This window comes from Gobius niger (assembly GCF_951799975.1).
Source record: "Gobius niger genome assembly, chromosome: 11".
Lineage (NCBI taxonomy): Eukaryota > Metazoa > Chordata > Actinopteri > Gobiiformes > Gobiidae > Gobius > Gobius niger.
In genome coordinates this window covers 20,315,004-20,342,186 of record NC_136862.1, presented here as the reverse complement: position 1 = coordinate 20,342,186, position 27,183 = coordinate 20,315,004, and the positions used below count along the sequence as shown (strand labels likewise).

Below are 27,183 nucleotides of genomic sequence, written 5' to 3'. Positions count from 1 at the left end.
TTATTTCATGTAATGCAGTTCCAGCTGTCTCTCAGAAGTGTCATTGGGTTTACGCAGATAAAAGTGACACAGAATTCAAAGTCAGTCAGCTCAAATATAACAACTATAACTTCAAAATGACAGCGTCAGTAGAAGTAAAAGATTAAAATGTTTGGGTACTACCACTTCCACTAATGAATCAGTATCAGGGGTCTCCAACCTATCAACGTGCATTCTTCAGGAATTATGCATATATCTGTCTGGGTTCACCAAACCTGTTTGGACCCGTGATCAAACTCTCTTTTTCCTTGCGCAGATGTTTACAGGTAGCTTATGATTTACAAAGTTTCATTTTTGCTCTAGTCACTAGAGCAAGAGAGAAAGAAGTGCTCCCTCTGCAAACATTTTGTATAACATATTTATAATTTTAAGTTAAAACACTACAAATTCCAAGACTAAGGTGTGTAGAGGAGTTATAAAAGTCTGAATAAAACATAATAGAGGACCATTAAGAGGATGTATCATTGTGTTTGCTCTTTACTCTGGCAAAGTTGTTACTCGACGTTACACAAACCATATCTCTGTGATATTTTTATGTTGTTGAAGGAACATGCAAGGGAAAAAAGGTTGTAGACCCAGTAAAGCCTTGTCAGCTGTCTGGTGTTGCAATAGGGCTTATTGAAAATAGATTGAGAGGATTTTGAAATTAATTAACTGAGTATGTCTGTTATTACCATGGTTTATCGCCATAATAAAACATTTTGGAGTCGTACTACTGTTCAGGGATTGCCACAGTGAACTTGTTGCATGAGGATCAGTCCATCTATGGTCCAGTAAAGCTTTACAATATCCATGTCTGTTCTGGGAGGGTGCATGGACAATGTGATGATGTAAAATTGAATGGTTATACATCCATTTGTGAGATTGTCAAAATGAGGTATTTTCTGTTTAGTGCAGTTCTTTACCATAACACACATTTACTTTACTGCCATTGTTAAGCTTCAGTCAAGCTTTCAGCGTGTGATGGGCAGAGATAACCAGACACTCTGAAGTGCACTCTGAAATGACACAAAACGTTGCAGTTACTTAATAGAGACAATATAAAGCTGGCTCTCTTTCACACCAAAGCCTTTTGCACAAAGAGTGCACACAGATTATCTGTGGCTGCTGCAGACCGCAATTCTTCTGCTCCGAGTTGTAAACACAAGTCAAAAAAAGCCAGTGGTTCTTCGGTATTTCACATTTGAACAAATGAGGAGCGCCTGCGTTTGCTACGAGGGGAGTGAGACGTGCGGGGGACGACGCTTTAATAAGGTGGTAACAACAGCAACTCAAGGCTAACCAGAGAAAGTAGTCGGTTCTTCACAGTCACGGAGATAGTAACGCAAGTGTTTAAGTGTTTTCACCAACCGATCTAGCGCTCTCCATCACCACACAGGGAGAAGTGAAGCGCATGCACGTGGTGGGGCACACGGGGTTATACGAGGAGAACATTCCCCTTGAAGAAAAGAGACACAAAAGGCCGGTCAAGAGCTGTGTCAAACTAAAGATCGAGCCGCACTAGGCTTGGGAGTATCAGCTGCCCCCACGACCCGGAAACGGACAAGTGGAAGAAAATGGATGGATGGATCCTCCGGGTGCGAAAACTGTGGAGGACTGTGTTTGGCTGCTGCAACCGTCTGAACATGCGTGTTTGAAGGAGCACTGACTCTATCACCAGAGCAGCCCTTCTGGACTCCTGAAGGAAAGACATAACGCCTCAAGACACCTCAAGACCTACCCAGAAAGTAGAGGCTGAGATGAAGGATCCTAATAATCACACAGAGATGAATGCGAAGGACAGAAGGGGATGGAGAGACTTTCCTGCTGCCCTACACTTGTGTACCAGCATAAAGAATGAAGATCATGAATTGTGATCAAATGGAATTCTGATACTATTGCCCAAAGTGTGAGTCTTTGCCCCCCACATTTTCACTTGACAAAGAAAATTGAGGCTTGGTTGCTTTCCACCTCTGGATACGCCAAACAGCAATATTCTAATCATTTAGAAATATAAGACATGCCTTATAGACTAAGGAAGGCAGTTTTTCCAAGTCCCGGAGCGTTTGCCCAAAAGCGCTGCCCACGGTTGTATGTGCCACTCTTTGTAGACTTCAATAGGAACTTCCTGGTTATTAAGAGCGTCTCAGTCACTTCAAAGGGGCCTCTCCAGCACCTCACTCGTCAGTTTGTGAAGGCTTGTGTGGGTCGCCTCAGGTGTTCCTGTGCACTCTCATGCCTAATGGCTACCGAATACTACAAAGGAAAGATATCCTGCAGTGATAAATATCATCATCTTATTTTGGGGAAAACAGCAGGTTTAGGCTTAATGTTATGATGTGGTGTCATTGGGAAACAACAATGAAAATACAACAATTTTGTCAAACAGAATGTGACGTGTAGGTCTTAAAAGCCACTGGAGCTTGATATTAGACTCCAGCTTAAGTATCAGCAAATGTGTTTTACTTATTTGTATGTATTGGGGTGTTGATGTTTCTTTGGTTTGGAAATGTTTGTAAGAGAACTTTTATATCGATTTTCATAACATCAACATTGTTATTTAAGCCATTTACTTTTGTGCCAACAGTGTTGAGAAAGATATTGAAATGTTTTCGAGATCGAGTTGAAGATTCTGTGCTAAAGCTCATGACTAAAGCTTGTCACAGTCACTAAGAATTTGCTTAAATGGGATTGTTATCACTGTGATGAAGTGTTTACACTGGAATAAAATGTCTTAAATCCAGACTGTATCTTATAAATTGATTCAGTGCTTCATGCTTTGTGCAAAACAAGAACTACTTGATTAATGACCAGTAATTACTTAATGCTTTTGAGGTAATTTTCCATATCCTTTACAAAGACTAGTACTAATGATGTTTATTGTATCTGATTTGAAGCAATTAAATCTATTTGTCTTCCTCCCACTTAGACAAATGCACAACTTAACCTTTAAAGGTTAATTTGTGCTACTCCCACCCTCCCCCAATAAGCCCGCCGTCTCCTTCACCTGGACTGGAGCAGTGTTTTTAATACTTAATGCTTGTAAAGGTGGATCCCTAGTCAATCCTCTGATCACTTACTCTGGACACATCTCCACTCTGCACTGAGCGCCTGAGGCAAGCTTAGAAGGTGGCAACACAAACCCCATGCAAACATGAGCTGCTATTTGTTATTGGTTGGACCCGTAAATGGACTCTCCTTCCCAATGCATAGCAGCAGCCGCAGCAGCGCACCTGGTAAACACAACTGTTCAAATATCTAAAAACAGTCATTCACGTATCAATGCTGGGTGTCAAAGTGACAAGCAGTGACTTCCCCAGCCAAACATCAGCTTTTGTTGTTGCCTGCGAGTCAAATGAAAATCATGTGGAGGCGGAGGATGTGTGTATTTTGACAAGCATCAGATTTATGCACCGCAGCACTACACTGGATAGATGCAGCGTGGGCCGCTATTAACAAGTGAACTCATATTTATCTGGGGCTATTTTAGCAACATTCTAATGCCACATTTACACATTTAAAATATTGGTGGGTTTTTGGATGCTAGTTGGATATCAACAGTACATGAGGACCTCAGAAAGATACAGTATGCGGGGCTCCAGAATAATATGTACATTATAATACATTTGGCACAGTTAGAGATGGTTTACAAAAGTGGTTAAGCACATTTGGATGAAGACAGTTCTAGATACAAAAGAAGTAAAAACAGGAAAGTGGAAGTTGGTTTGTTTTGGTATTGTTGAGAGATCGCCACAAGATCCTGCTCGCATACGATTGCCCTGTGGTAATTATACCTAATCTGAATCAAGCAGTACAAGCAGTACAAGCTTATTACTTAAACAAAGAACAGTGTCCTGTCACTCAGGACTACTCTTCTTTTTTTCTTCGTCTCCATATGACCCTAATATACTGTTTAAGTCCTGGCTTGATTCTCTTAAATGTATTCTGCAAAAGCCCTGTCATTTATTTGTTTATTGCCAAACAAGTGCGTAGTATCGGCAGCTGTCATTCATTTCTTCACATTTATGCCATAGCATATACTTTGATTTAGCTCCTGAGTAATTTAGATATTCACACCAGGTTCCCTCCCATCATACTGGGAGCGAATTGGATTGCCTTGAGCCAGGCATGATTGATTTTTGGGACATACAAGTCCACTTACCCTTTCTGCAGTTTCCTTGTCTTTTGGTCAATCTGTAACAGTGAAATTGAGAAATTGTTGCCTGTCGCTTCGCTAAAAGGGACGTGTCACTTTTCACTATTATCATACTTACAAGTTTTGTTTTATTTACCCAGAGACGTCAGTAAAGGCATGCGTTTGCTTTTACTACTTAACAATCCTTTTTACCAAACTGAAATTAAGGGGAGACAAAGCACGCAAGACTAGGTTTGTTCAAGTTTAAGGTTTTCATCTGAAACAAAGTAATAATGATCTACACAATGAGGTGTTTTATTAGTTCACTGTTTCATTCATTAGTTTTCTTTCTTTTTCTTTTCTTTTAATTTTCTTTTCTTTTTAACTTAATTTTCTCAAAATGTATTTTCTCATGTGGCGCCATAATTTTCTCTTAAAGCAGAACTAAGTAACCCGTGCCCCTAGAGGCCATAAGCGCCACTGCAGGTGTCGTAGCATGTCCCTGTTTTTACTCATTAATAGACTGTGAGAGTAAATACTACGCTGACAGAAAAGACAAAGGGAGAGAGGGATATTGTACATCCAATTTTACAACGGAGCCCGCAGTTAGCTTTGCCCGTTAGCTTCTCTTTCGTGATACCATTAGTGTGTATTGGGGCCACTGACCCGGTGCAGGGAAAATTGCAATTGTGATTTTCTGGCCAGAGACACCAGTGGGAGATGAAAGACCCTCCAATCATTCCATCAACACTTGCATTACCCCAAGAGGTACTACGAAAAAGATTTATTTAGGTAAAGCAGCACCATAGACTTCAGTGTTGTACTCAAGATTTATATTAACATAGCAAAGCCATAAATGTAAACCCGGCTCTATCCAGAAATAGATTTTTACGCTGCAAACATAGCTAATCTGGTAATTTTCAATAAAATGCCTGAAAGTTCACTGTTGCTCTACATTTCTCTCCAATCAAATGTAGCTCTTGTAGCTCTGCTTTGACCTCCTGCGCTCGCTCTCATTTCCACCTCCACACCCGCATAGTAATTGGTTAATAATGTTTCTATCTTTAAAACTCGAACTTAACCTGCTCTTTCGTGATGTGACCCCCGGTGGTTTCTATGGAGATGAACTTAAACTAAATGAATAAATTGACATCACTTGTAACTACATCCATCTTGTTAAATTCTGAGATTGCGTTAGAAATTGTTTTTTAATTTGTTGTTGTGGAAAACAAGGAAAATAACAAAACAGGGCTCATCACTATGCCCAGTATTTGGTAAATATATTGGCATGCAAAGTGAGAACAGCTGGCAAATGGAAAACGGCGACATTTATTGCTGTTGATGCCGCGTTGTGCATAATGATAATTGAACAACTTCACAGATGACAATACAATGTCTGTGCAGTTTTGGTCTTTTTTTGGTTGGCTATTTTCTCCGATGTGGTTAGAACTAGTATGGCTTAATGCCGTAGTTGCAGATCACAGCTTTCATATTTTTCAGTAATGGTTTGGAGATGTTTGGGTATAATCTATATGGCAGATGGAGGCCTAACAGAGAGGGGACAGTCACCGCAGCAGCAGACAGAACCACACTGTGCGGCAGAAACCACTGTGTGAAAAATCTCCTTTGATTGTTGCTCAAGTATCAAGGCAAGGCAAGTTTATTTGTAGAGCACAATTCATACACAAGGCGATTCAAAGTGCTTCACAGTTGCATAAAATTACAAGAAAACCGATAAAATCAATAAAACATCAACATAAAAATTAATCAATTACAGTAAAACGCAGGAGTGCAGATAAAATACTTTCTAGATTTCAAACCTGATGTTTGTGTCTGTGGGACAAAAACAATTATATCAGTTTAGTCTGAGTTTAGTCTGACAGGGTTTATCTACAGGCCCATGTTCACCTGCCATCAGTGACACTGCGTAGTTATGGTATGGCACATTGTTGCTATTTATTAGCTAACCCAATGGAAGCATGTACAAGTTGAATAAAAGGGGTCCCAAGATTGATCCCTGGGGTACTCCACAGGTCATGGCAATTTTGTCTGAGACACAGTTGCCATTTTCAACAAAGTACGTCCTGTCCTCGAGATAGGACTTGAACCAGTTTAGAGCAGTACCAGAGATTCCCACCCAGTTCCCATCCAGTATCAGACACAATTCACATAATCAAACGATTATGTGAAAATAAAAAGCACACACAGTTCTGACGAAGTCGGACTGCAACTACAAGCAGGAAGACAGAGCCAGAAACTGTTCAAATCAGCTGACACGTCACAAAGTTGTGAGCATTTACCATTCATATAATTTAAATACATATTTTTAAGGAACAGGCCACCGTTTTTCCATACTGAGATACATGTTCTTACTTGAACTTAGATGAGTTGATGCGTATTGTTTGCATGTAGCCTCTCCTCCTCTCCTCTATGGGGCCAAACGGAGGTGAAGTTAGAAGCAACCAAGCTCTTCCACGTTTTCCCAATTTAAATACGGTTACATGAAGAGTTACACGATCTAAGTCTAGTCTTCACATAACTAAATTGGGGACAAGTGGAAGAGCTTGGTCGCTTCTAACGTCACTCCTGTTACTGACATCTGAATTGGGTCCTTTGTGAGACTCAATATAACACATTTACTTCTCTCATTTAAATAGATAATTGAGTAATTTAATCACAGCCGTCACTAAAGTAGACCAAAGAAAAAGTATTTACTCCTGAACTATAGATTATCCTTAAATCTGAACCCAATCAATTTAGCCATGATCAAATAACCACAGCATCGACTAAATCCCTTCTGCCGTCGATATATTTTCTCCTTTTTTATTATCACTTTTCAGCAAACTGACTTTTGCATGGTGCACAATCCCCTCTATATTTTACTCTTGACCATTTGCGTTTGTGTGATGTGCCAATCCTGCTGTTGGCACTGTGGCATAATAATTAGATAGACACGTTGTTTTGCTGTTGGCTCATTGTGTTTGTTTTGTCGAGAAACAAGCAGCTTTTGGAAATACCTTTGGCATATTCTGGAAACGTGGAGAAAATCCATTTGCTTAAAAACAATCTGGTCGGTGTCGGTCTAAAGCCAAATGTATTTCCCAGGTTAAGGTTGTTTTTACTTTGTTTGTCTACTAAAAAAAACTTTTAATCCTTTTAAAAATGTAGTGAAGGAGAAAATACTAATGCTGGCTTTTACACGTTAGTGAAAAAGTCAGAAAAACTATATATTTTTTATTTTATTTTTTTAGGTGTGTGTCACTTTCCACCACAGCCTCTACTTGTCCACAGCCTTTATTTTTCATGCAGTATTCACATAGCATTAGAAAAGCAATAATCTGGCCCTGTGTTGAGCATCTATTATTTTTAGAGGAAGTGGAAAGATGTGGGCTGAGAGTGGATTGGTCGGAGGCGCATGCACCTCTGGAGGCTGTCAGTTTAAAACAATTGGAGCTCAGAGGCTCAGAGACTGTGTGTGTTTTATGGCCTGCTTTAGATCCATGCCCTTTAGAAAAGCTAAAGAAAGACCTCGCAAAGAAATATAGATTTCACAAACTGCAGTACTCCCTGGAAAAGAATATTTTCAAAGGTTGAATTACATTGCATAAGAACATTGAACTAATATTGAGGACCAGAAATACAACATGTGTAAATTATGTACAGTAAATGGAGAAAATGAAAATTAATTACAAACATTTATATAGTAATACAAATAGTTATATTAAAGATATAATGTATAATTTAATAGCTATCGCACATTTTTTTTCATAGTTTGGTTTGGGGTGCGACTTATATGTCAAAATACATAATTTTACGTTATTTTCACACACGGATGGCTAGAGGGCGCTCTTGGCCACAGCTAGAGGAACGAGTTCGCAAATCAGAGCTTGAACAAAGTGATGCCGGGAGAGGCTCTTCAACAGTGACGTTACGCCTCCATACCCAGGTAGTTGCCATGGCTGGTGCGACCTATATATGTTTTTTACTTCATTATGCATTTTTTGGCTGGTGCGACTTATAGCCCGGAAAATACGGTATATAAAAGAGGATAGGAATAGCTGGATGAACGTTAAAGGTGGATGGAGAAAACGGGAGCACACAGTCTGGGAATTGAACCTGTGACCTTCTTGCTGCGAGGGGAAAGTCTTTGGTTTTAATAATAGTATAGCTGTAGTAATGGTTACTATAGTAACAATACTTGTTGTACTGGACAGCTGCCAGTCAGAGCACAGACATAAGTTGTCCATTTAATTCATTGACACAATCTCCAAGCTTTTTCTTTTGTGAGAGATCTTCATTTACTTTGACCATTTACCCCCACATTCCACCCAGACCAAGGAGATGCTTGAGTCTTTTGGCTGGACAGCTGTCAGTGGGCATTCTCCAACTAAAGCCACTTCACACGGAGCCACAAAACTCCTGCTTCAAAGTTTTCTCTGAGTATTACGCCCACCACATTGATCCTTGAAATGTACTTTATTCTGAAACTATGATCCTTAATTGGTTAAAAAAAAAATCCCTGTGCTGAGTTTTTTGTCTGTGAAGCCTTTGAAAGTGATTTTTGCTCTATTGAGGATGATTTCAAAGCTGCTTTTCTGTATGGTCAGCACACGAGAGGTCTTTTATCCCCATATGAGATAGCACAGCGATGAGACAGTCTCCAGCCCACGGACTCGGATCCCTATTGTCTAGCACAGTCTCCTCCATCCTGTGTGCAGTGGGAGGTCAGACATAAGGACCAACTCTCGCAAACAAACTGCACAGCTACACATACACATACACAAAGATGTGGGCATAGAGAGAGGAGCGAGGAGGAGGGCTTCCTATAAAAGTCAAGGTCCATTTGCTCAAAGTTCTTAATTAGCAAAATCAACGGATGAGTGTATATATTGAATGACCTTCCATAGAAACATTTAGTATCATCTTATCCTACATGAGTAGGAATGGCTAAGTTATTTCAACTGAACGCATTCTTAGGTGGTCCGATTGACAAGGTCAAGTGCAATTGCCAAAGTTACAGAAAGAAAGTTGACAAATCATTTTGTTGTATTTGATTAGCCTCACAGACTCTTTTCCTAAGTTTTTCTGAAAGCTCGTTATTTTTTATATTATCTTGAAGGGAAGAAGATCAGGGTGAATCAAAGGTTGGCAGTTCAGTCCCAGCAGACAGTGCACACTGTCTCTGTGTCCTTGGACAAGACACCCCCTAGGAAAGTCTCTCACTCATTGCTGTCTCTTCTTTACAATATTACTTCAGTATTTCAATGTAAACTATCAATGCCGAGTTACCCAAAGAGCCTCATATATGCATGATTTATCCCCTTTAAGACTAGTTGTATTGTACTTCAATACTTAAAATTTGCTGTGGGGAAACAGAATGTGGACATAGCAAAGTGCAAACCTGGCAAGGTGTGAAAGAGTGTGCGGTGAAAATAAATTGTTGTATCATGAAATTACATTGGCTGTTTTTCTCCCCAAGGTCCAACCTCGACCTGAACTTTTCACCCTGTGGTGTTTCAGTGGTACATCCACAAACATGGTTCAAACAGAGCATTCAGAGTGTAGAAGTGGTGGATGTGCAACTGTGAAAGCAAAAGTGGAAGGTGATTTCTTGACATTTGGAAATTTGGGACCCATGAAACGGCAGTAGGAGGAAAGTAACCAGTGTGTGACATTATGTGATGATAACAAATGTGAGGAGCCAGAAAGGTCAGAGTTTGCATGGACAAGTTATTTTTAGAATCAACCTCCGTAACGGTGGCATTTTTAACCAGAGAAGTAAGTGCCAGTGAACTTAAAAAAGTAGATATGGGTACGAATGCAGGGAGCATTAAACGTCTAAGAGAAGTTTTTAAAAAATATATATTTCTGTTATTACTGGAGCGGGATCTTTGTATATTACATGTGTATGTCAGTCCCACAAATCTGATATGTGAGACATGAAGAAACCCTTGGTAAATGACCCCAATGTGCATTTCATTTTTACTGTAATTATGATTAGATGTAATTATATATATTTCACTATTGCCTCTTCATGCTTAGTCTTTAATAACACCTCGATGACGTCACTGAACCTGAACCTATTTGACCTTATATAGGAGCCACACTTCAGAGAGTAAATGCTCCTCTGCTTGAACTCCTGGCCTTCTTTCCCTCCTCTGTCTATAGAGGTGACCTGGAGCTGCCAGAGGTGAAGTGCTTATGAAGGCTGCTGCTTTTACCAGGCGCAGCACTGCAGGCATCCATATCTTAAACAACAAACAGCTCTGAAACCATATTTACTGGAGCTAATGCGATTTCCTGCACAGTCCTCTACCTGTGCTGTTTACCCTTGTGCCAACATAAACACTATATTTTGCACTTAAGTGATTCTCCCACTTTGTTAAGCTCTGTTTGTGCAGAACAAAACCTTTTTTTTTTTTCATTCATAAGGCCAGAACTTGTTGATTTTTTTATGTACAGTCGGTGGATAATTTAAAAGCACAAAAAACATCCATTCTTTACAAATAGTGACAGTTCTAAGATCTGCTTTGAACTACATCAGGACTGAGCCAGGACTAAGATTACACTGATAATTGTTAGTTGTTGCTAAAATAAACACTATTGTTTATTTATTTATTTTTTTGAATGAGACAGCATGTATTAATGTATATACACTTGGATTTAGCTCAAGGCTAGTTTCCATCCATAGTCCCATGGGATAGGGGTGGTACACAGAGAGACAAACGGTACATGTCACAAGAAATACATTACATAGATGAAACATACATGTCACAAAGGACAAAACGAAACGTACAAGTCACACTACACTAAAGTGCTGAGTTCAATGAGGTAAATGCTGCTTTGTTCTAACATAGTACAGGATGCTGCACTTTTAAGGTGTCTAACAGAAGTCCTAGTGATTACAACTCTGGTTACCAAGTATCCAGTAGGTTGTTTCTTAAATGAAACAAAGGTGGCGCTGTCCCTGACTGCTATGGGCAGTGCATTCCAGCTTGTGCAACCCTTGACAGAGAGAACGTTTTGTGCAAAGGTGCTTTTCCTGAGCTGGACCTCACAATCCCCCCTCGTTGTGGATCTCGTGCTGGTGTCACAGATTCTCTTTTTAATTATTTTTTTTTTGCTAAAGGTTATGCACACAGTCTTTTTTGGGTTGAGCAAGAGGCAGTTTTGTTTAAGCCAATCATGCACTTTGCTAAGCCCAGCGGTAAGTTTTGCAGCAACAGCCCCAGACAGCATCGTATGCGTATATTATCACGTTTAACGTGGGACAAAGGCCCAACTGCCGAGCCCTGTGGAACTCCCACATCGCTGCTGAGGCATTGGGATTTTTCTCCGTTTATAGTGACACACTGAGATCTATTTGATAAGTATGACTGAAACCATTGCATGGCATTAACTGAAAAGTTAAATTGAGAAAGCTTTGTCAACAGTATGCGATGGTTGACCATCTGTCATAGTGTTTGCTGAATAAAAGATAAGCCTTATTGATAACTCCCAGATTCATATTATGTTATTGCTACTGGCTCCTGTGCCAACAACACCTCTTTAAAGTTCGAGATGAGATTCTGTTTTTGACCAAACAAGTGGAAAAACAGCAGATTTGTTTGATTTAATTAAAATCGATTTACACTGTTGGACTAATTACTCTCGAGGGTCACAGCAGATTCAGTTTTTAATCTCACAAATGAAGGAAAGAAAGAAAGAAAGGCAGATTGGGAAGTATGCAGTTGCAGCTTGCAAGCAGTATTCAATTCACTGTAATATTAAAGCCTAAATTCGCTGATATACAGTGTGTTTTGTGCAGGCAGAAACAAGCTGAAGGGGCAGCAGTTCCGGCTGGACTGGGCCTGGATCTCTCTGGAGAAGGAGTACTACGTGGTGGACGAGGAGGACAAGTACCTGGAGGTGGCGCTCCGACGAAGGGGGTACCTGGGAGAGACCTCATTCATTGGTAAGTCAACAGTATGGCGGCAAGATTGTGAAAGGTCGCTATTAGCACAAGTGGACTGAGTGGCCAAAGTAGTTACGCAAGTATGAGTGATGTTATGTTGAAATGGGTTTACTCAAGTAGAATAGAATAGAAACAAACGTAACAAAAACAAAAACAAGCAACATGAAGGGAAATCGGGCACCGTCTATAAAATCCTGGCATGTTTAGCTGTTATGCATTTTGGCATCTTTGAATAACTTGCACAGTATTTATGGAGAAAAGCAAGGACACATTTTTCATAGAGTTTAGTTCAATTTGATGCCCAACTAAAATGCTTTCAAAATTAAACTTCACGCCCACTGTCATGTAAACCATTCTATTGAACTATTCAGCGGATGTTTTGTATCCTTGACCGGATCAATACGCAGTCTGTCTGAGTTCTGTTCGTGAAGCGAAGTTTTGAAATAGTGAGCGAAAATGCGTCTTTGTGCCTTTATGTCGACGTTGCTGTCCTCCAGCCTCTCTATCCGTCCTGTTTTCAGTGTATTCCAGCGAAAGTTAATTTCTCTGTTTTCCCTTTATTTCTTCAAGAGCACACGCGGTACATAAACATTTGGAAATAGCCTACAAGTTATAGCCATCGGGTTTCAAACACAAAAGCCCTCCATTGTCTCTGACCGTCGCAGCTACACCACATTGTAAATTGATTTCTCCTTAAGTTGTACTGTTCGGCCTTGGGCATCTTGAGAGATTTTGTAAAAGGTTTTTTTATGGAGAGTATGAGGGGGCTGATGAGGAAGTTGCAAGGTCAGTACCTCTTCATCTACAAATGGACAAACAAAGTCAACAGTCTTAACATGCCGTTCAAACAAATATGACCTTAATGTTAAAAAAAAAGGGCAACTGAAAAACTGTGATTGAATTACATAATGTGTGGTAAAACGTGACCCTATTTTGTTTAAAAAATATGAAACGTTTCATCAGCTCTGCAAAAACAAAACATTGTAATGACAACTAATGAGCTTGCCTATGCGTTAGCTAATTTTACACAAATACAGAAAATAAAGAAGAGACAATAATAAGCCTCAAGGTAAGGAGGACTTTTTATGTACATGTGCCTAATATTAAGTGCAAGCTGGAAAATAGCATTTGTGGGCATGCTGCACCTAATTTACCTTTTGAAACTGTGTACAATACAGCATTGGAGCCACACATCTGATTTATAAACCATAGACTGCTGTGTGGAAAAAAAAGGAATGCTATTCATTTTGTACATGAGCAAACACTTGGTAAATGATCCCAAGGTCTGCAATTCAATCTCTGTAAACAATGAACAAACTCCAGATCATTTCTTTTTGCTTTTCCACTCCGGGGTCACAAAAGCCAGTTGCAGTGGACTGCATTCAGTATTGATTAGACATAGTTGTCCACTGGATGAACACCCCATGTATCCTTGGGATACCCTAAGGCATTGTTGATGAATGCTTCCTATACACGACTAAGAGAAATGTATATCAATACTTCTCAATTACAATATGTACTGATTTGATCTTGCATTTGCTAACTTGTTTGCATTTGTTGGGCAGCAAGTATAAAATCCTCACTATGACTCAAAACCACAAATGCTGATTTTCTTTTTTTTTATTGTTTAACTAGGTATTGTAGCCAGCCAACCAAAACGGTATTTATCATGTATGGAACCAGCTAACTTTGTAGTTTAGCTCTAAAAACATGTCCTGAAATGTTGTTGATTCTTGTAGTACTTTAACATTTTGAAGGAACAGGCCACCGTTTTTACATACTGAGATATGTTCTTACCTGTGCTAAGACGAGTTAATGCGTAACTGTCTGGTCTTTGTGAGTGCGCTCAGTCACGCAAATGTTGTTAGCATTTAGCCTCACCCAGCATAGCTATAGCTCCAAACTGGGGTGAAGTTAGAAGCGACCAAGCTGTTCCAATTTTCCCTATTTAAATACAATACAATAAGTGAGCGTTTACACAATCCAAGTTTAGTAACTCTATTTAAATAGGGAAAACGTGGAACAGCTTGGTAGCTTCTATATAATAGTATAATATTATTAATTGTTGTTAATATAATATAGCTATGCTGGGAGAGGCTAAATGCTAACATTTGCATGACTGAGCGCACGCACAAAGACCAGACAGTTACGCATCAGCTCGTCTCAGCTCAGGTAAGAACACGTCTCAGTGTGTAAAAATGGTGGCCTGTTCCTTTAAAACATGAATTAATTGCAATGCCAATCAGAAAAACTGCAATGCATTGTTCCAAACTTTGCAGCACCTATAGATACTTTTAAAGAGATGCTTCATCGTTCTCTCTGCACCTTCTCCTCTCTCATCTCTACAACTCCACATCACAGAATCAAAGTTTTAAAAAGCAGCTCCATGTCATGCTGCAGTAACCGTCAGTGTACGAGACATACAGACCAATCAACACGCCCGCTGGCTCAGAGCTGGCCTGAGCGGAGGATCCAGCCAGCTTGACAAGAATCGATATGTGAAACCTTAATAAGCCTTTGCCCATCACATAAGGCCAATACAACAGCCTTTAGAAGTGGCACCACAGCATGTTTTTTTTTTTTGCTTGGACAAGAGAATCCACCAAGGTTGAAGTAAAGATGATCATAATGTCCCTGAATGCGGCGCTTAGCCTTGCACTTTGCTATGCTCCAGATAAGTCCCTGGGAGATGCTAAGGCGAGTATAAGCAGCTTTTCAACCTCTAGTGTTGCTTCTCCCATTCAGATCCTCTCTAATCGCTGAGTCAGGTGTAAACATAGACATTGTGCTCACTGTGGGCTTGTGTATGTGGCAAAGCCTCATGGGTAGTGTGGAGAAATAACGCACAAAAAGTCTAAATGCTCTGAACACACAGATGCTGTAGATGTAAGGAGGACTGATCATGTCAGGTAATGCTTCTTTTATGGATACAGTGGAGATATAGAGTCAGACTAAAGACCTTGTTTCTGTGAGGCGCTAAGTGCTGCACTACCGTGACTCCTGACATACAACTGCAAACTACATTTTTAGTTTCTGTGCTCCACATTGTTTTACTGGATACTTTTGTACATCTTCGCTGTGTTTTTGTGAGGTTTGGTGGATTTTTTTTTTTACTGCAGAGAGTCCATAATGGCCGTGAAGGAAACTGTTTTTAAAAATAAACAGCAAGCTTATGAAATTAGAGACCTTCACATTTCTTCTTCTGAAACACTGAAGAGGCACCAAGAGGAGCGCTGAAGGCTGTACTCCGGTTTCTCCTCCCTCCAAAAGCATGCTGGTCAGGATGGCCCACAGTGGCGACTCGCTCAGTCGCAGCGGCTCAGGACTAACCTGAAACCTGAACACAATTTTGTTGTACAATTGTTCAATGACAAATAAAGCACTTACTTACTGATGATGATGATGATAATAATATTAATAATAGTAATAATAATGATGATGATAATGATAATATTAATAATGGCTTACACTTGTATTGCTCTTCACAAGCCTGTGTTGCCAAGTTTCTCAAAGTGCTACACTGAGTCATTATGCATTGGGCACATACTCGGGGGCAGACTGACGTAAGCGAGGCTGCCAGTCTGTGCTATCAGCCCCTCTGACCGCCACTCACTCACTCACTCACTCACTCACTCACTCACTCACTCACTCACTCACTCACTCACTCACTCACTCACTCACTCACTCACTCACTCACTCACTCACTCACTCACTCACTCCATTCATTCTGGCCTATTGTGCATGTTTTTAGTGGTAGGGGAAACCGGAGTTCCCAGAGGAATCTAATGCAGGCACGGGGAGAACATGCAAACTCCACACAGAAAGTCCTTCTAGCAGTGAAGCACGAGCCCTAACCGCTGTGCCACCGTGCAGAAGCAGAGATGAAATACTGTGCATTTGCAAAACACTTGGGTGTACCGTTAATTTCACTACACCTACTACCAAATATTCCATAATAAAAGCCGTGGGCGTTCCAGAGGCAGGTATGCAGTATCACACCATCACTCACTTCACGATCAAAAGTAGGATTATCAAGGACTCGGAGAGCACATATTACTAAAATGAATTTGAGCTACAGATCTACATCCTCACTCAAAGCTTAATCTAGGGCCATCACTGATCAGCGTTTCCAAAAGTCTATATCTACTCTGAGCTATTGTGTTCATTGAGGCTGCAGACAGTATAGTGTAGATCGGGTTAGATGTATGCTGGTTGAACATGTGAAAGTGATCACAGTCTGATAAGTTTTATAGATTTCAATTTACTGCGCTGCTGAACTGGGGACTGCAGCGAATTGGTCCGTAATAGTGGCGATATGGAGAAGGTGGCCAAAAACTGGGGCAGCTCAGAAATCAATGAAACCTCTATAGTCCTAACAAAGTTCCCATATATAGTCAAAGCTGTTTTGATGGATAATAAACCAGACAATATTAAAACTATCATTTGTATCGTACCAAAGAAAACATCTTATTAAATTGTCCACATTTAGCTTTGAATAATTGCATTTTCCCTATGCACTTTGCACAATTTTCAGTCAATTAAAACAGGGAGCTGCTTCACTTAGAGGCATTAGGACTGACAGATAGCTATTAAGTCTTCAACCATTAACTGACTGCGATTCATTGTAACATGAGTCGCTTGTTGTTTCTATATTGTGTACAATGGCAGGAAAGAGGCACACTATTATCACCATATTAGAGGCATTAGAAATGGCTTCAAGACGATTTTGAATGCTCAGTTTGATTTTCCACATTATAGAACAGTAAGTATGTAAACGTGTATGTGTAATGTCAAAAGGTGTGATGGCTTTTCTCACATGCGGTGTGACGGTGTTGAACAGTGTGTAATATGTGACAACTTGTTTTTCACCAACGCTTTCACTTGTCATTGTACAGATACTTCATTAGTGCAAGCAAGTGCACAGTACTGCTCCAAAGTTTACATACCCTGGAAGAATTTTGAACGTTTTTTTTTTTTTTTTCAATCATCGTTAGTGGTTGTGTGAAGCCAAACAACTGAGCTCTTTTTTTCTTTTTGAATCATAATGAAAAAAGAAAGTACCAAAATGACCCTGATCAAAAGTTTACATACCACAGGAATAGGACACCGTTTTTAAATAAGAAGATATGTATTCACCTGAGCTTAGACGAGTTCATGCGTACCTGTCTGGTCTTTACGCATGCGCTCAGTCACGCATTAACACAGCAGATGTCCTCCTCTTTGGACCCACGCAAGGGTGAAGTTAGAAGCGACCAAACTCTTCCACATTCACCCTATTTAAATATGTTTACGTGAGTAGTTACACAATCCAAGTCACACAAAAATAAACATGTCGATTTTCTAAGCGGATTAAAAGGGGTACTATATTGTAAGGCGTAATAATTCCTTAGGAGCACTCCGACATTAATGCGCAGTAATGTAGAATTTTATTTGGATCGTGTGACTACTCACATAACCGTATCTAAATATGGGAAGGGCTTGGTCGCTTCTAACTTCACCCCCGTGTGGGTGTATTCACCTTATCCTGGAAGTTTGCGTGGGCGCCGCCATGAATTGTGCCCGCCCCTTTTCTCCTATCTGTTAACATGGGACTGGAGAAGTCCACATAAAATCAGTTACTACACGAAAACAAAGCCGTTATTCGGCCGCGCTGAGAAACGTTGCAGTGTTGGCTTGTTGCTGCAAATGAACGTTGGACATTTTACACAAATCAATCGACTAAACATCAGATTTGAGCGGAGAATATTTTCCCTCGTTCGCCGCTGAAATTAACGGCATGGCGCTCGACCGGAAGTGTCAGGACAACAGAAGTGCCGAGACAAAGGAAAAAGTGTCGAAAGTGGGAGGGGCGGAATAAGGTGAATAGAGAAGAGGAGGAGAGGCTAAACGCCAGCATCTTTGGTCTTGTTTTGCGACTGAGCGCACACACAAATACCAGACAGGTACGCATCAACTCATCTAAGCTCAGGTAAGAACATATCTCAGTGTGTAAAAACTTCTTTTAACATCAATGACAGGTTCTTTATTTTTTCTGATGGTAAAGCGGCCCATTCTTCTTGGCAAAAAGCCTGCAGTTCCTGTGAGTTCCTGGTCTGTCTCGCATGAACAGCGCGTTTGAGCTCTCCCCACAGTGGTTCAATGATATTGAGGTCAGAAGCCTGAGATGGTTCTCTAACGGGACCTTCATTTTATTCTGTTGGAGCCAGTGGCATCAGCGACCACCTCCATATTTCACATAGGTATGGTGCACTTTTAACAATGCCTATGATGAAACGTGCACCATACCATATATAATCTTGCCAGGGTATGTAAACTTTTGAGCACAACTGTATGAAAAATAATGAAAGCAATGGACCTGAAGATATGTTACAAGATACACAATTTCATATTTTTTCATGCCGCAAGCACAATCCCTTAATATGTATAATAAGTATTTGAGTCAAAAAATACATAATGGGTATAAAACTTGATGTCGTCTGATGTGTGAGGCTGATTTGATCAACTTTTATTTTCTATGCAGCCGACTTTTAACATTGTGGGTGTTTGTTACTTAGCAATGCATTTATACTGTGTGAGCATCCTGGTCCAACGTGACAATTGCAGCATAATTTCAACTAAGGAGAAGCTGAACTAAAAAAAAATCAACTGCTATTATTGACTTATCTGACAGTGTACCAAGAATAACGCACTGTGCACATATGGGTGTTAAAGAGTTGATACTGGAAAAATACATGTGTGGGTGCAGTGTAATGATATTATTATTGTACTATCTTTTTTCTTCTACATTTTATTGATTTTATTATGACCTATGATTCAAACCTTAGCGAGTGTAGTTACCCTTCTGGGACACATTTTTGCTGAATCTGAAACTTAAGTAATTTATATTAGTAGATCAAGCACTATCCGAGAGTTACGTTGAAAGATAGTCTGAAAAAGAAAGAGCAAAAAAAAAATGAAAATTGATCGCACTTCGCACTAGGAGCAGGTATCAAAGAGGATGTCAATTGTCGTTGGCTTTTGTTGCTAGATTGGTCGATAAAAGGCGTGTTGTGCCCCGCGAGCGCAGAGATGCAGTGTATCACATCCACAGTCTCTCCACAGGACGTCCCGCTCAAGAGGATCAGGGAAAGGGCACTGCGGAGATAGGATCAAGGTTCAAAGATGCCCCGGTGTCGCTTAGCACTGATCAGACCGCAGGAAAAAGATGGGATTAGACCTGTGCTTGTACTTTTCATGCTCCTTTTACTGCAAGTACACACAAACTCAAATTCTTCCAAGACGCTTCATGGCTGTCTGGCTTCTGTCTCAGTCTCTGCTCTATTTTAATTGAGTTCTGTCATCTGTCACTATTGCCGCATGTTACACCGTCCCACTGAACGTGTCAAATCACTAACCTCCTGGAGTTCAAAACCAGTATAATCCTGTACACAATAAAAACAATAGATTTATTCATTGTCTCTGCTGAACTGTTAATTGGGACATGTTTGTTGTTTCACAGTAGATAAAGTTATACTCACGGGACAAAATTGAACTGAGAATTATGTGCAGCATGGATGAAAACAGCAGTACGTTTATTATTACAGTTTAGTATTAAGCCATCCGCCCCAGTTAAACTTTACATTTTGTGCTAATTTCAGTTACTTTCATTTTTTGCTCATTATTCAAAATACAGCACAGTGACGTAAAGATGGTCTCACACACTCACACTACCATCATCGTCAGAAAACAAAGTGTGACTCATCTTTATGTCCCTTAACTGGGCACATTTTCCCCAATTCAATTTTACCCAAATCTAAAAGCTTCTTGAAAAAAGCATCAAAATTGTGACAAAAAGAAGTTGTATATGAGGACGAGATGTTTGCCGGGATACTTCATTTGCCTGAACTTTACATTGTTGTATTTACTGTTTAGTGTTATTGTACTAAGCAACTGGTTTACCTTAATAAATCCTTTCCGTAGTCCCTCTGGGGGTAATACAAGTGTTGATGGGATGATCGGGGGGTCTTTCATCTCCCCCTGGTGTCTTTGGCCAGGCCCCAATGGGATCATGAAGAAGAACGGGGAAAGCTAACTGCGGGCTAGCGTCACTTAAACAGTATTTACAACCAAGTTTGTGTGAAAAAAATGATCTCCATTGTGTAATTGTATGTCTTTTCTGTCAGCGTAGGACTTTACTCTCATGGACAATTAATGAGTAAAAAAACGTAACATGCTACGACACCTGCATTGGCGCTTATGGCCTCTAGGGGCCTGAGTTACTTAGTTCTGCTTTAATGTTTGGTGCAGCCCTGTGAGGCAACTCTTGTTGTGACATTGGGCTATACAAAACCATTGACTGATTGAGGAGGCAACAAAAAAGTATAAAAAAGGTGACAAAAAAGTGATGAAAAATCAACAAAAAGCGACAACAACTCAACAAAACAGACAACAAAAAAGACCACAAAAAGTGATGGAAAGCCCCCAAAGTTCGATGAAAAAGTGACGACAACGCAGGGAAAAATCTTAAATCTGTTTTGTAGACCTTAGCTTTCAAATAAGGTGTAAACTCCAGTTGAGAAGCTTTTAGATTTGGGTAACACTGAACTGGAGAAAATATTTAAGGCGGGGGTTAATGAGTTGTAACTGATTCCTTCATTTGAGTGATTAGTTGTTGGGACCTCTGGCTAACAAAAAAAACATTCCTAAAGGTAAATGTAAAAATTATTGTGAATGCACAGGTTCAGTTCTTAAGCAATTTCATCCATATCTCTACTATTTATTCTTCACAGAAACAATGCTGGCATAAACAAAGAAATGCAGGTGCAAATATAGCCTCCTGGTAGACAGCTTTATAATTGTGAGTTGAAGTTTTTGTTTTTCTCGCTGTTCAAAGACGCCTCCTCTCTCCTTGCTTCCTTCTCTTATAGCCTTAGGTTACAGTAAGTAGTATCTGGCTCTTCCTCCGCCCACTATCTTTGTTTTATCTTTGTCTTTTTACTCACTCCAACCATTCAGTCTTAGACAAACAGACATAAACCCTGTTTGAAATTACTATTTCTAACCATTTCCCTGTTTCACCATATACTTATTTGCAGTTTTCTATTTGGTTTGGATTTCTTCCTGTCCGCTCACTTCTGTACTTTCCCCTTCAGCTTTTGAGTTTTTGTAGGAGGATAAGTATCAGTGTTGGACCCCCATAGAGAGACAAGATGAACATTTTCATCCCACCTTTGTACCTCGAACGTTCCAGCTCGCCACACCAGAAGCCTTTTGAGAGAATTACAAACACGATTTACCTTTGTGCGATTTGGATTAGTTAGGAGTTAGATCTAATTAATTTGGTCAAAGAAAGAAGAAAGAAAGAAAGGTCACATGCGCTAATATCTTTGGCTTTGATTACAGCTGTATGTCTCAATAAGCATCTGCATTGTCAAAATATCCGGTCTTAGTTTTTCACCAAGATCTTGTATTCACGATGGGAGAGTGTGACCACTGCGCAAGCCTTCTCCAGCACAAGGTGGTGTTAAAATCAGGACTTTGTTGTGGCCAATCCATGTGTGAAATGATCATTGTCATCTTGGAATCTGCCCGTGCCATCAGGGAAGAGTGTAAGCAGTGTATTAATTTTCACTGGTGGAAGCTAACTACTTGAATAGGTGGAGGATTAGCACTTTTCGGGAGCATTGAGTGGATGTACTTCTTTCTACCGTATTTTCCGGACTGTAAGTCACACTTTTTTTTCGTAGTTTGGCTGGGTGCGGCTTATACTCAGGTGTGACGTATATATCAAAATATATTTTTATTCAATTTCACATGGTTGTTATTTTCACGGGCTAAAAGCTTGATGGCTACAGCTAGAGGAACGAATTCGCAAATGAGAGCTTGAACATTGCGCTGCCGGGAGAGGCTTGTCAACGGTGCACCAGGGTGGCTGGTGCGACTTATTCTCCGGAGCGATTTGATTTTTCAGGAGATGCTGTAAATCCAATTCATTCAGACAAAGAAAAATCATTTAAAGGAATTGGCCACCGTTTTTCCATACTGACATATGTTCTTACCTGAGCTTAGACAAGTTGATACACACCTGTCTGGTCTATGCATCAACTCGTCTAAGCTCAGGTAAGAACATAATCCCAGTATGTAAAAATGGTGGTCTGTTCCTTTAAATATGCACAATAGCTATAATCCTCCTACTAGGTCGTCCTGATCATGACTTTAGCTCAACATGGAGATGTGTCCCTGGGAATTGTACTACAGTAAACCGCTGCTTCTAGTGGAATTGTCCCTTGATTTTCAGTGATAGGGAAACTAAACCCCGATGTTGGAAGTTTTCTTGAGCACCGAGCTGATGTACTTTACTCAGTTTAAGAATAGGTCTTTGAATACAACCAACAAAAATACACAAATCAAGTAAATGTAATAGGCTTTAAATCTGAGGAGAAATGTGTCCATTGATCAAACGACACTGTTTTCTTCACCAAATCCCCGATGCTTTCCTGTTACCTGGACTCTATCGGACCACATTTAGAAAAATACAAAGGACGCTGATGGGATACTTTAGATTGTGCTTTAGATTCCTCTTCACAATTCTGCCAATTCATACTTGAGATGCTTTAATTGACTGTAAATGAGAACAGAGGATATTAATAGAGGCCATAGATGTAATTTCTTTTAACACAAAAACTCTCATCTCTGACATTTTTATTTGTTTTTGCTGACGATATCACATTAGAACATGGTGGCAAGTTCAAAAATTTGATTTTGCATAATATATTCAGTTTAATGATACAGGGGCACAGAAATGAAGTACATTTTATTATTTCCCTGTAATGTGCGTGTGTGGTTGTGCAGAGCATGTTATAATCCTGGTACATCATTAACACCATCCACCAAATCTCTCCCTGGGGACGTACTCTGATGTGCAGCCACTTAGTCATTGCCCATGTATATATTTGACTGTAGCCTTCGGGGGTATTTGCATGTTAAAATGATCTGAACTTGACCTATTTTAGCAGTGAGGGTTAATAAATATCCAAGACATTCCCAAATTGACTTGAAGCAGGATTTTTTTTTGTAGATTTGTAGTAATGTAAGCAGTCCTCCCCACAAGCAAAAAAAAAAGTGAAACCGTTGAAGTTATGTGGTGTGTTGAGATTGCTGACTGAAGTGTCTGATTTAGAGGTTCTTCTATCCAGATGAAATACTGCTGCAGAGCTCTCAGTGTGGTAGTGGCCATCTGTGAAGCAATTACTTGTTCTTAGCTTTTTCCTTTCTTTTTGTGGCTTTTGCAAAAAAAATAAGTCGAGGACATTGGCTCTGGGAAGACACTCCTCCTACATGAATATAAGACGCTATGGAGTTTGAGCTGAAAGGATGGTCTAAACATCCGCCTACATACGGCGTATTAAGCCTGCAGTCAAGACAGTGCACTATAAAGAGCCAAGAAATGTATATAAACATCTCATTCATGCAAGGACCAGTGTCAGACTGCATTAACAATATGCTCTGCTTTATTTTGGGCACTTTCAAGGCTTTGGAGATTTCTTAAGCATTTCATGAGCTGGGTTGTTGTTGGTTTAGGAAATGTTTGTACTATAAAAGGCTTTTAATGTCCACTGAAAGTCCTGGACATGAAACCTCTTCGTCATTGTATCACCACTGCAGTATTTCAGACACATAGAAACTTGAACTAGAATTTCAAGATAGTTTATGTGGTTTTGCCCCTCCACCACTTTCTAATTTAGTCAATCTGAGCAGGAGACAAACTAGATCCGCTCTCTCAAATAACCTGTTAGTCGCCCTCAGCAAAAGTGCCTTCGGCCAGTCGGCATTTTCAGTGAGAGCAGTCCAGCTCTGGATTATTATCCCTAAATATGCTAAAATCATGGTTACTTGAGAATTAAACTTGTGTACATCACTATCAATGTGTTTTATTTGCTGCTTTCGTGCTGCCAGTGTAATTCTGCCTGTGTGTAATTGGTGTAAATGATGCTTCATGTAGTGCGTATACTGAATGTTGCCATAGGTTGTGTGTGAGATCATAGTAATGAATTGTTTTACCATTTTGCAAGATTGTTGTTGTTATTGTTTGCTGCTGGCAATCTACACCTTGCGCAGGGACTTCGATTGAAAACTAGCTTTGGAGCTGGAACTGGCACAGTCACAGAGATGTTGATTAATGTGCATTGTCCCTGTTCAAATAAATAAATTGAAATAAAATAGATATCCACTATAGATGTGGCTGTCCACTGTGCCACAGGAGTAAAAGTGCTCATACTCATGTAGAATTTTACTGTATTTCTTGTACTTCAGCAGAAAACTTTATTCTGTACATTCTCATCATTCGTTTGTTTGTAGTAGCACTGAACATTTGCTTGTATTGTTAACAGTAAACTTGAATACGTGCTGGTGCAAGTGAATATTTTTAGCTTTGCATACAATAGATCGTGTAAGATATAATGCATTATCCACTAGCGGTTGTCACCACCTCTTTTCTTTGTTTAAACATCTGAATATAGCAAACACAAAGACTTTTTTTCTTCTTTTTTTTTTGCCACCGCATGCATCAGCCTGCTGTACTGCTTCACCACCAACATAAAACAATAGGAACACATTTTTAGCTCGGCTCATCCAACCTGCAATTTATTTATGTCTTTTAGGGCTTGAAAGCAGGTGATGAGATGAGCTTGAATATTAGATACAGTGAGATGATGCAAAATGCGAGTGATTATGAATGAAATAAGAAACATATACATTCAGAAATCTAGCCTTGGGAACCAGACATTTTAGCTAATCCGTCTCGCTGAGGTGGAATACGCTTTATTTAAACGCTTCTGCCACAAATTCATTTCACACATTCCCGTGGCTGTGTAAGTGATCAGTGAAGAGAAATACAATATATGCGACGGTTGTTTTCCCTCTGAACCTTAAAGACTGCAAATATCTCATCTGTTTCCCACCCGCCTCCCTCCTCTGTCTGTCACCTCACTGCGCCGGCTTTTGCCTATGTGTGTCTCCAAATAAATGTAATCACTCATAAGCCACAGGATATTAACAGCTATTGCAATCTTTTTGACAATCCATCCAATAAAGTCTGGGTACATTTACATTTTTACATTTAATTCAGAAAAAGCCATTCTTTGTCTAATCTGTAGTAAATGAGCTTGTTCAGACAGAGGACCTAGAGATCTTGAACTAGTCAGTCACTATTTGGGTCAAAAGTTTATCCACTCCTGCTTTAAAGTCTTCCATCTCTCCCTCAGGTATTGGGACCCAGGATGGCACGGCAGTGAAAGAGCAGGATTTCAAAGGGAAGTCCCAAAAGCAGGTGCAGTTCAACCCGGGTCAGACCACAGCCACGTGGAGGGTGCGGATCCTCTCAGACGGGACGTACGAACAGGCGGAGACCTTCCAGATCCTTCTGTCTGAGCCTGTCATGGCAGTCCTCGAGTTCCCCTCCGTCGCCACGGTGGAAATCCTGGACCCGAACGATGGTGAGTGCACGGCATTTCGAGTTCAAAGTGAGAAATGACAATGTTTCTCTTTCTCAGGGATTTGATTTATTATGAAGTTATTGTAATTGTATTTGTGTAATTAATTTAAGCAGAGTGGTGCTCCGCCTACAAATTAGCCCAGGCTAATTTATTTTATTGAATTAACACAGCCTGGTTGCTCTCCTCTTCTTCCTATTCATCATAGCTTTGTTTTGGCCAAAAATGTTGAAATGAATAACATAGTCCATCTTATTCATTCCTGTCACTCATCGAGTCAGCCGACTTGTCACCTAACGTTAACTAATTGACTCTGTGCATAACTTCAAATCATAACAACGGCGCCCAAGACGTGACTTCCTGTTTCAATCCAGCACACCAAAATAAAAGCACCATCTTATTCATTAGTTCAGCAGTTCATTTGTTAAACTTTCTTTTTGCCAAACTATTAACAGACAAAACACTTAACATGTGTGTATTTAATTATATTCTTGTAATGTTGCAAGTACCTGCTGAACTAATCAATGAGACGAGCTGTGTGCTTTTATTTTGGCGTGTTGGATCGAAACACGAAGTCACTTCTTGGGCGGCGGCGTTATAATATGAAGTTATCCACAGGGGTCAATTAAGCGTTTATCTGATTCAGCTATGGCGACGCCCGCAGCGGAGTGATATAGATACAGACGGCATCTCTGAAATCGCCCATATACAGTGCTTAATTTGATCCCCCGTTTGGGGGCAACGCATTCCCCCAATTAAAATTTTTTCAAGGTAAAGGATTCGGGAAATATTTTGGAGGATCCGGCAAAAGATGTATCTGATATAATGGTGTCTAATGAGAGTGTTCCGGCAAATGTTTTGGCCTGTTCCCCCAATCCATCACATCAGACCAAAAGTGTTCCTGAAAATACTAATTTACAAATTAAGCACTGCCCATATATGGTCATGTTTGAAAACAGTTAAGGGGGAAAACAATTTGGAGAAAAATCTAAACTTTCTCTAATTATTCAAAAACTACTTTAACAAACACTGAATTATGAATATAGTTTTCTACTAAATAAAGATACAAAGACATGGGGAGGAGCAAAGTGGTTCAGCAGCCCATAAATATATATAAATAACGGAGAATGCTAACTTGATGCTTCATGTTAGCATCGGGCTAATGCTAACGGTTTGCTAGCGCAAGCTACAGCTGCCGTTTTTTCACTTCTACTGAACAATCTGCTGTGAGAAAATATCCTTAGGGGCCCGATTTACACTTGACTTTATTTATGTGTGGTAAATAAGTTCATATTCCACCAGAAAATGGCTGAAAAGAGTGGAAAATTGTGTTTCTCTAAAGATTCTATTTTCCCCCTCGGCGAAGCCACGCCCCCTTCTATGACGAGATGCCGTCTGTATCTATTCCAGTGATTTTACTGCCGGACTACATGTGCGGTTATACGAAAATAATGCACACCTGTCAGTACAACAGTGGTGTTCGGCTCTGCGTTGTGTTTTCTTAAAAAGGAACTTGCGGACGCATCTTCAATTTGGAGTAGGGAACAGGCACTCAAAACTCTGTTTAATTACACGAGGTGACACAAAATAAATTTAATTCTGAGCGT

At 40.0% G+C, this 27,183-nt stretch overlaps 1 protein-coding gene across 1 annotated transcript in view; it reads left to right on the top strand.

Annotated features, from left to right (window-relative positions):
* The window catches only part of LOC306970884 (FRAS1-related extracellular matrix protein 2-like), a 101,519-nt gene that overhangs the window by 23,557 nt on the left and 50,779 nt on the right, over positions 1 to 27,183 (top strand). The window contains exons 3-4 of the mRNA XM_079566946.1: positions 11,961 to 12,107; positions 25,349 to 25,579. Of these exons, the coding sequence (XP_079423072.1) occupies positions 11,961 to 12,107; positions 25,349 to 25,579 (378 nt within the window). The remainder of the gene's footprint in view (positions 1 to 11,960; positions 12,108 to 25,348; positions 25,580 to 27,183) is intronic.